The sequence below is a fragment of the Stylophora pistillata genome, chromosome 3, assembly GCF_964205215.1.
Source record: "Stylophora pistillata chromosome 3, jaStyPist1.2, whole genome shotgun sequence".
Classification (NCBI taxonomy): Eukaryota; Metazoa; Cnidaria; class Anthozoa; order Scleractinia; family Pocilloporidae; genus Stylophora; species Stylophora pistillata.
The window spans coordinates 5,912,501-5,923,046 of record NC_142521.1 but is presented as its reverse complement, the minus strand read 5'-3'; the positions used below and the strand labels follow the sequence as shown (position 1 = coordinate 5,923,046).

The window sequence follows — 10,546 nt, the reverse complement described above, 5'->3', positions numbered from 1 at the left end:
GTGGAATCTCAGGAAGTGCAAATTGCAAAATGTCATGAATTTCCCCACCTTTTTTTATTTAAACATCTGTTGTTTCACCTGTACAAATTGGACATAGTGTTTAACATGACACAGCATTCTTCTTAAAGGTACAAGCCTCTTTTTAAAAGAACAAAAAACCAACACTAAGCTGGGAAGTTTTAGTGTGAGGTAAAATTCTCACTTTCGTTATGTCTGTACGGCCACCAGTGGTTGTGTTATTTGGGGCACTATTCGTGCTAGGTAAAACTATTTGAAGTGTGAAATACGTAAAACTGCAAGAAACCAAAATATGGTTTTGCTATTAATAGCCATGCAATATTTGCTTGAGTCTTGCTTAGGAATCTTATTTTATGGAAGCCCGAGAAAGATTTGAGCAAAACGGAAGTTGGGAAGCCTTCAGATAGCGTAACTCCTATCGTTCGTCTTTTACTCATGTCTGCTCATGATATAACCTACGCATCATATAATGCTATCATTCTTTTTCAGGGACACTGCCCAAAGTTGAAGGTAATCTTATGGTATTTTAAGTGTCTAGCTGATCCGTGAAAATATTTCTTATCATACAACGCATGTTTAGCACCACCACCTTATTTAAAACAGATAAATGAAGGGAACACTAAACTCTGCCAGGTGTCCTTAGAGAGATGCTCCGTTTAGTGCCTAACTCACACACTAAATAGCCGAAAAAACAAACCGAGATAAAAACTGATAAATTCAGGTTCCTGCTTGAGGGTTACGACTGCCAGTGGATCTCACAATACACATTTGTGCTCTGCTAAGCCTTAAAACGGCAGCCATGACATTTGGTTTAAGTATTAGATCACATCTTTAGTTCGATATTGACCACTTTCTGAAGTTAAGTAAGCAAATAAGCTAGGAAGGGCTAAATTTGAATCAGCTTCAAAAAAACTGATTGTGTTTCTACTCATTATGAAGAAAAATAAAATGGGTAATACCTCCTAAAATTAACACTTGCCAATAGATATTACTCTTTACTTTCGTTCCTGAAAGGCTCTTACGAAGAGGAAGCTTTACAAGCGCATAACAACTATCGCAGGATCCATGACGCCCCACCAATGAGGCTGGACTTTGGTATGAACCAGCAAGCAGCAGCTTATGCTCAGCACTTAGCACGCATGGGCTCACTGCAGCACTCGAGTTCTAGTCAGAGGCCAGGGCAGGGTGAGAATATCGCCATGGCATGTGGGTCTGGAGGCCTGTCCGCGCAAAGAGCTGTTGATATGTGGTGAGTACTGAAAAGAAAATAGAAAACACTTCACTCACAACCCGTTTCAAGAGGAAATAATGGCTTCTCTTACTCGTTTTAGTACCTGACTAATCTACTTACAGGTAAACTTTTCGCTATGTAAAAAGAATTGAGCAAGTTCTACCATTTTACTGTTAAAGTTCAGATCATTCCAAAAGAGAATGCGGTAGAACGTTCCTTTTTCTTTAGCTTCTGACCTTTCCTGCTCATTCCTTCTTTCCTCTTTCTATTAAAGGTACAAAGAGGTTTGCCAGTACAACTTTAACAATCCTGGATTTGGATATGGTACAGGGCACTTCACGCAGGTAGTTTGGCGAAAAAGCGTGAAATTGGGAATGGGTTCTGCTACGTCTGGAAGATGCACTTACGTTGTTGGCAGATATGGGCCCGCGGGGAATATGATGAGCGACTTCAGTAACAACGTTGCAAAAGGAAGTTTTGATAAGAGTAGTTATTGTAACGGGGGTGGGGGTGGTGGGGGTGGTGGCGGTGGCGGTGGCGGTGGCGGTGGCGGCGGTGGCGGAGGAGGATGGCGTCCAGGGGGAGGCGGAGGTGGAGGAGGGTGGAGACCCGTTGGGGGCGGGGGTGGTGGTGGTGGTGGTGGGGGTGGAGGAGGCTGGAGACCTGTAGGCGGAGAAGGAGGAGGAGGTGGCTGGAAACCTGTGGGCGGAGGTGGTGGAGGGGGAGGAGGAGGAGGAGGCTGGAAACCAGTTGGGAACGGATGGGGTCGGAGGCGCCGTTGACCATCAAAGCATTAAGTCTGTTGTTTCCGCTGAGCAACGCAAATAAAAATGAAATTTTCGCGCGTGCTGTTCAGTTCTGTCCAAATAATTCATGACGGTATTTTTCTTGAACTTGCTGCTATCAAATTTTCTTACGATTACTGCTTTATGTACCTCCTGCTATCCTTAAATTTAAGATTCTTACATCATATATTGCTTTCAAAGAAAACAATTTCTATGATTTGCCACGTTTCGAATAATTAAAAAATTTCCCACTAATTCCATCAATTAAATCCTAAAGGGGAAGTGTTGATATAAAATGAATCAAAATTGAAGTAATAGATAAATTAGGCTTCTAATTGAAAGTATTGTAAATGAAATACAATTTTCTTCAATTCACTTTTGCAGCATTTTAGGGGATGTCCCTATAGGAAGTATAGCTTTCACATGTTAGTTATGGAAGTATTCTTTAAAAATCTCGAAATCTTACGGGCGCCATCATTTAAACTGGTTAATATATCTTGTTATTAAAAACTGGATCATTGGATAATGCAATTCAAGACTTTTTATCGGTTTAGCCATTATGGTATATGAGCCAATATACCATAATCTACAAATATGGTAAGCGTACGCGTCAGCTTAAAATCAAAAGGGAGCTAAAAATCCGGTTTCTTCTTACAAAATGATAATTTCTTTGGGGCGTTTTCAATAAAACAATTATTCCACTCGCGCTTGTTGGATAGGAGATTATTATAGCCAACTCGGCGCTACGCGCCTCGTTGGCTACCTATCATCTCCTGTCCAACGCGCGCTCGTGGAATAATTGTTAATTAGACGCTTTATTGTGTAGTATCGCTGAGTATTTTTACGGGTTGTGCCGTATTTTGGCGATCCCGTAGGGCGAGTTAAAATACAAACAACGAGTAAAAGTAATCAGCGATACTACTCAACAAAACGTCTAATAAGAGATTTATTATCCAACACGCCAGTTTGTTATTTCAGTGCGAGCGAATTTCGCGGATATTTCTGGAGTACAAATATCGCGTGATATTTGTCCCCGTCTCAAGCGTTATTTGTCTACGAAGCGCAATTGGATAATAATAGAGGGTATTGTAAATAATACACTTAACTGGTCAAGATTTTCATTTACTTCTCCTTGAGAGAGATAATTATTCAAACTGGTTGCAGAGGGTATTTTAAATACAACTATTAACCCGTAAAGCTTTTCATTTACTTTTCGATAGAGATCATTCTGACCTTCCAATGGCTTCTTATACAAATCATAGGTAATATCCCTTAATAGGTAATAATTGTTCATTTTAAATCTCACACTGATTTAATTTTTCCATGCTGCATATATTTTGCTTTTGGCAATGACTAACCTCCCGTAATGATTCTGCTGTGGTCAGTACGTGCACGTGTATAATCTATGGCCGAGTAGAGGCTAAACCCTAAATCGTTTCTCAGTAACGTCCTCCTTCGGTGATCAAAATCGATCGTTAGGCTAATTAGGTCATTTATAGTTTCTTTTTTCCTCACAGCTACTTTACTTATTTTAATCTAGATTACACCATTTTTTTGACTGACTTTTCTATCTTAACACCCGTAGTTTCACCTGTACAACCTGGAAATATAGGATAACACGACCCCGCCTTATTCTTAAAGGCAGCAGCACTACTGAGAAGTAAACAGAGGCTACTCTGAATTCAGCGTTCTGAAGAAGTTTGAAAAGGGATTTTTCATCCCTCTTTCGAAATGTCTGTAGGGACATCTTTAGTTCTGTTGCTAGGGACACTGTACATGTTAGGTAAGGCCTAAGGGTAATGCGAATTACCTTCAGAGCAAAGTGAAGTATCTTGAATGATTTTAGCGTGAAAGCAACTTAAGTTCATCTCGGCCACAAACAAATGAGTTTCCGGTTGTGAAGGATAGAAACGACATATATTTAACCCGGAAAAAGCGCAAAAAGCGTTGAACAAGAGGAAGCCGAGAAATTACGTAATGATGAGACTAGAGAACCCACGATAACGTACAAGTCTTTCTGCCTTTAACTTGTTCAAATATTACCAGTGGTTGAATTTTTTTTCGCGTTATCGCCCTGTTCCGAGAACAATCATTGATTGATTTCGAGCGAGTTTTGAAACTTTTCTACAAAAGTGTCCGAAGTGACGGTCAGGTTCTTGAACTCGTCGACGGAAACTTTTTACATCACACTGAGGTGAATTCACATTTTTGGTAGCAGTTACATTTGCTCAAAAGTAGGCATTTTTACTTAATTTATTTTCCGATAGCTTTGTCTAGAATTCTTGGTACACCTTTGAAATCCTTTTTGTTTAATGAGCGGCCAACTGTAATGCTTTTTCTCGACCGCTTATTCACGTGGATACTTGCATTATTTGTTCTCAGTAAACGCTTTTAGGCAAATTTGAGATCGAAAATTTTTTCCCTCTAAAAGCCGGTCGGCATTTCTAAAGAGAAATTCATTAGGCAGTAGCTCTCGTCACCTTTGAGGGAGGTTTGTTAAAACACTAGTTTAGAAATTAGTTTTACAAATCAGATCACTCATAACTTCTACAGCTATGTATAACAAAACGTTGACGATGAGAAATTATGATCGACTTGCTGAACAATCAGGAGCGAGTAATCTTGCTGGCTCTCTTTGTTTACCAAGAGTGCTCTCGTGAACAAAAAAATCCCGATTTGTATATTAGCTAATCAACATTCAATTATTTTGATGCGATATTTAAGACGATCAACTTACTCGAAGGTGGAACACGTAAACGCTTTTGGAGAAGGAGGTATTGTGTCACACAGTTTTCATCATCAAAGCAAGAGGAGGAACATTCTGGTGACAAACTGCGAGCTCACTGAATATCGACTTTTCATAATTGCCATTTTCCTTGTTGTCACTGAAGATCTTTTTCTATATTTCTATCATTCTTTTTTAGGGAGGCTGCTTAACGTTGAAGGTAAGTAATACACTTGTAGCTAGGTCCCTTGATACCTCAATAATTAGTGGAACTAGTAACAATTGTTTACCTTTTTTCCTAAATGAATTCTGTGCGACATGTGAAGGAAACGCGCGGTGGAAAAGATGTAGTTTCATGTTTGTTACATGAATTCTTTAAAAGAGACCCCTTATCAACCATTGTACCTATCGTGCTCTCTTAACGATTGACGTTCCTAGATACGGAAGTGTTGCGGATGTCATTCATGACCTTCAACACAAAAATACGTGATCATCTATATAATCCAGTCTAGGCAATCACATTCTTAAAGCTAACCACTTGACTAAATGAACATTTTACCCGTTCAAATGATTAAGAAAATGAAAGAACAGATTGATAGATGAACGCCCACCACAGTTAATTTGTCAAATTCTTTGAAAAGGGTGACGCATTTGTCTTAGTTTTGACTGTAATGACACCATAATATACCAACTCCATGTCTTCAAATGAGGATACTGTCCCTCAGTCCTCATTGCAATTCACTGTAAATCTTGTGGATGACAACTCTCACAAAATAATAAATGTATTATCTTGTTTAGGCTCTTTTGAAGAGGAAGCTTTACAAGCGCATAACGAGTATCGTAAGATCCATGACGCCCCACCAATGACGCTAGACTCTAGTATGAGCCAAGATGCAGCAGCCTATGCCCAACGGTTAGCGAGCATGAACACTTTGCAACACTCGAGTTCTAATGATGGAGAGAATCTCGCCATGGCATGTGGGTCCCAAGGCCTGTCCGCACAAAGAGCTGTCGATATGTGGTGAGTTCTGGAAAGGCGATAAAGAACTTTCCACCAAAACTTGTTTTCAGTACCTGACCAAACACGTGACGTGTATGGCATTTCTCTGTGGGAAAAATGTGCTGTCACGAGTCACCTAACATGTGTTTCTGACATATGTGCCTGAGTGATAAGCTAACGATTCTACATTAATCACTATTACCTGCATTCCGTCTAAAAACTCTCAGCAAGTTTATGAATGAAAAGAGTTTATGAATGAAAGCAAAGCTGTGAAGTGATTTTGTCAGTGAAGAAGGTTTGAAATCGTTTCTATCATGTCCGTTTATGAACAGAAATTGTGAACAGTCTCGAAGATGCGTCGCTCACAGTGACATTGTTATTCCCATTTTCCGGGCTGTTTTTGTTCAAGAAACCGAGAGAAAATCTCAATCTCAATTCTGAAGCCGCCTAAATTGTACTCAAAAAACCATACGCAAATTTAGAGCTCCGTACTTTCTCATTTATTTCTAAATGATGAGCTTACCTCGCAACCCCGTCCCTAGTTTTATGAAAAGAATGTTTATTAACATGGCAGAGATGAGCTTCTTTGCAAATTATTTTCCAAAAGAAGATGATATTCAACGGTCATTGTTTCTTTAAATTAGCTCCTTACTCCTTCCTTTCAACCATAGGTACGACGAAGTTTGCAAATACAACTTTAACAACGCTGGATTTGCATCTGGCACAGGGCACTTCACACAATTAGTTTGGAAAGGAAGTGAAAAACTGGGAATAGGACAAGCCAAATCCGGGCAATGCACCTACGTGGTAGGAAGGTATCGGCCAGCTGGAAATATGATGGGTGACTTCGAGAATAACGTTTTTAAGGGAAGTTTTAATAAAGAGTTGTACTGTAATAAGGGAAATGGCGGTGGCGGAAATGGACAGGGAGGTGGAGGCGGTGGGTGGGGTGGAGGCGGTGGTTGGGGTGGAGGCGGTGGTTGGGGTGGAGGCGGAGGATTAGGAGGTGGCGGGGGCGGTGGATGGGGAGGTGGTGGTGGCGGTGTGGGTGAAGGTGGTTTGGGAGGTGAAGGCGGTGGTGGAGGAGGAGGTTGGAGACCCGGAGGTGGGTATGGAGGTGGTGGCGAAGGCGGAGGCGGGAGACCTGGAGGTGGAGGCGGGGGTGGAGGCTGGAAACCCGGTGGTGGAGGCTGGGGGCATGGTGGTGGAGGCGGAGCTGGAGGTTGGGGACCCTTTGGTGGAGGTGGGGGAGGAGGCTGGAGACCCGGGGGTGGCGGCGGAGGCTGGAGACCTGTGGGCGGAGGTGGGGGTGGAGGCTGGAGACCCGGTGATGGAGGTGGTGGTGGAGATGGAGGCTGGAAATCTGTAGGTAAGGACGGAGGTGGAGGCTGGAGAACCGGTGGTGGAGGCTGGAAACCTGTAGGCGGAGGCGGAGGTGGAGGGTGGAGACCCGGTGGTGGAGGTGGGGGCGGACGCTGGAAATCTATAGGCGGAGGCGGAGGTGGAGGCTCGAGATCCGGTTTTAGAGGTTGGAAACCTGGTGCAGGAGGTGGAGGTCGGAGACCTGGAGGTAGAGATGGAGGTGGAGGTGGGGGATTGTGACCAGGAGGTTGAGGTGGTGGATAGCATCGGTGCCGCCGTTAATCACTCATCTATATATTTTTGAATAGAAATTAATATTGACTTTATGAAATTTAAGTAAAATCTTCTGTATTTTCATTTTAAATAAAGGTTAATGTGCACTCTGAGCAAGACCATTAAAAATCACAATTTGTGTCCGTTATAATTGTTTGATCGTGGTAAGGAGAGCATTCTTATTCAAGCCAGAGAAGAAGCTGATTAAGTTAAGGCTGCGGCAGATAGAAGGCGAGATCAACGAAATACGAAGAGATGATCGATGAAATGAGATGTTGACTTTTCCTTTCTTGTCATTTACCGTTATTTTAGTGGTTTCTTATTTTGTTTATTTTGTTAAGTCGACAGCCACGCTACGTTCTACGTTGTCCTCATCTTTTTCTTTTACAGTCTGCTTCTAAATTACCAAGCGAGGAACAAATTATTCGTATTTCAACCTGTATCGTTCCATTCGAAAGTCACTTTTTTGTCATTGACGCTTAAGAACGTGTCCACCTGAAAACCATGCAGACGAGTCTACGCGAACCCTCACTGAATTCGCTCAAATTTGGCTCACTTGCTGCCCACAATGAGCCTACAATCTAGACCAAACGGTTTATCCAGATACTAATGTTTTTAGGGAGCTATACTAGTTTTAAATCTTTCTCAGAACATGCGCAAAAATCCGTGCCAATAATGTAGTGAATTCATGATGCTGGTGTTTCTCCAAAATCTCAAGCCAACAAAAAATATTTTGTTAAGTGAAAGTAGAAACCTAGATCTTTATGTACACACATAAAAAGATATGATTGTCCGCTTTTATATTTGTGAGCCATCAATGAAATTTGACAATTTTCACCACCTTGCGAAATAACGGAAAATACCCCTAAAATAGCGGGGAAAAGCAAACAAGCGGCCATGTTTTGATTCATTTCAATGGTTTTTTCAGCTTGCACAATTGATGATTTAGGCAATTACGAAAATAAAAGTGTGTGATGTTTACAGTTTAGGTGAAGAATTTGCCCTTGAAGTACGGCAATCCGGCGTGCCTGGGAGGGTCACGTGACACGTCCCGGAATGTCGTAATACCGATTCCGCTTGTTCATAGGTCTCCATAGCGCGAAGAAAACTTCGAGAAGATCTTTAGGAGTATTTTGAAAAACCAAGTTTATGTTTCATTCCAGTTTTATCTCATCTAAAAATCATATAGGAAGCCCGGCCGCTTTTTATTTCATTTATTTATTTTTTATTGCACCGCAACTTCTAGGCCCTTTTAAGTAAGAAAAGTACTTATTTGTTTGCAGTAAAAGCAAAGTAATGATCAGGTATATCGAAAATGAAAATTAAAAATATTTTGGTTATTTTGGCTATTTTTGTTTTCCGACGGCATTATTTTGGAAACGGGCTGAGAGGATTACTTGACACGCACAGATACCGACAATTCCCACGCTTTCTATGCATAACCATACTAGCAGACATTTCGTAAAGATGGGCGATTTTAAATGTGTGTGTTCTTTTCAGCAATATTCTAAGAAAGAACGTAACGTTTATGCTCGAAACAAGAGCGTCAGATCTATTTTATTGTGAAGAATTGTTCTTGCAGCACAAAAGAGCACTTGTATGGTTTGGATATATCAACAAAGTTGAAATGGTAAATTGGCGACCGTACCAATTACAGAAGCTGACGTTTCGAGCTTTAGCCCTTTGTCGGAGCGATATATTGTTATTGTTGATATATCCAATTTATTTCGTTACCCCCCCCCCCCCCGACGCAGCCCCAAACAGTTTTTTTAGAAACTATCAGCCTTTATTTACTTGTATGGTTGTTTAGCCTCCCGGGAAGGAGTAGAGGAAGACGATAAATTATGTTTGGTCCGCGTTGGATTATTCGACGAGTGCGGAGAGGATCTCACAATTTGTCCCGAGCACAGCAACAAATTTGGCTTGGGATGGGGGCCAAGTAAAGTTTGTAAATATCCTGAGCATCAGAGCAAACAGAAACCGTACAGAGGGATATCCAGGGAGTTGTCGAGAAAAATATACTTACCTTTTAGCTTCGGTGTGCTTTGCGAGACTGGACAAGGAAACTCATTGCAATGCTGTGTCGGAATACCTGCTACTTTTTACAATGAACACAGCATGAGATAAAATATAAGTTTTGTCATGCCTCCGAGTTAAAATAATATTATTATTTTGGTTTTCTAGGGATATGTAGGAAATAATTATCTAATTACAGCGAAACTGTGCGCTGCTCCGAGGAGACAACTAGTGATACACAGGTAAAATACTTAGTTCTTATTAACCGAGCGGGAGGTCTGTATGGGAGAATCTTGACCGAGGTCGCCAGTACAGACCGAACACAGTGAAGTCTGTACCAACGATCGAGGTCAAGATTCTCCCATACAGACCGACCGATCTAGCACGGTTAATGAGATGTTTATTATATATGGCTGTGTCTTATATGCCAATTTTTTTATCTTCTATGTACCTTTTTTTTTAGACCGGTCTAGATGCCGGTCTAGATGGGAAAATCTAGACCGCTTTCAACATTGATTTCAGCCAATCAAATTCGTGAATTCGGTAGTTCCCAGTCCTTGTGAGACACAGCCATATAATGATGCGAAATATTAGTGCTTTTCTAAACCGGTAGTCATCCCAGTAAATTTAATTTCAGACTTTAATGCAACAATAAGGCAACATTCCACATGCAGTTTTCATTTCGAAAAGTCCTGGCAGCGATTGCCGGTCGAATGTATACTATACTCTATTTGCAAGTGGGGTGGGGGAATGAAAAATTTTGAAATAAATTGTTTGCAGAACCGTAAAAACTGAAATAAATTATCTGCAAGCGCAATAAACCGCAATAAATTGTATGCAACCCCCCAAATAAATTGTTTGCTGCTGCAAAAAGGAAATAATAAGCTGTTTGCATGAAAAACAATTTTTGTCTCTCCCCCCTCCCTTCAGAGAAGTAATGGTCTGTCCCTAACAGCTTATATTTGTGCGCTCAAAGCATGGTTACTATGGTTACAAGAAAAGACACGGTCGTTGTACCCTTTAAGGCACCCGAAGAAGGTAAAATGTGAAGGATAATAATTTAATTGTGTTCCCACGGCACACCCTATTTTCAAACGGAATGAAGTAAGATTGCCACATTGATGCGCCACGCAAAC

The 10,546-nt window shown here is 41.2% G+C and overlaps 2 protein-coding genes across 2 annotated transcripts; both read left to right on the top strand.

Moving 5' to 3' along the window:
* Nucleotides 1-128: 128 nt before the first annotated feature.
* LOC148734280 (Golgi-associated plant pathogenesis-related protein 1-like) lies at nucleotides 129-2,090 on the top strand. The gene is made up of 4 exons (XM_088754609.1): nucleotides 129-261; nucleotides 508-528; nucleotides 1,033-1,267; nucleotides 1,524-2,090. The coding sequence occupies exons 1-4, from the start codon at nucleotides 210-212 to the stop codon at nucleotides 2,029-2,031; spliced, it is 816 nt and encodes a 271-aa protein (XP_088610735.1). The 5' UTR covers nucleotides 129-209; the 3' UTR covers nucleotides 2,032-2,090.
* Nucleotides 2,091-3,659: 1,569 nt separating this feature from the next.
* LOC111339978 (uncharacterized) lies at nucleotides 3,660-7,361 on the top strand. The gene is made up of 4 exons (XM_088752751.1): nucleotides 3,660-3,817; nucleotides 4,959-4,979; nucleotides 5,558-5,780; nucleotides 6,431-7,361. The coding sequence occupies exons 1-4, from the start codon at nucleotides 3,766-3,768 to the stop codon at nucleotides 7,359-7,361; spliced, it is 1,227 nt and encodes a 408-aa protein (XP_088608877.1). The 5' UTR covers nucleotides 3,660-3,765.
* The last annotated feature ends 3,185 nt before the right edge of the window (nucleotides 7,362-10,546 follow it).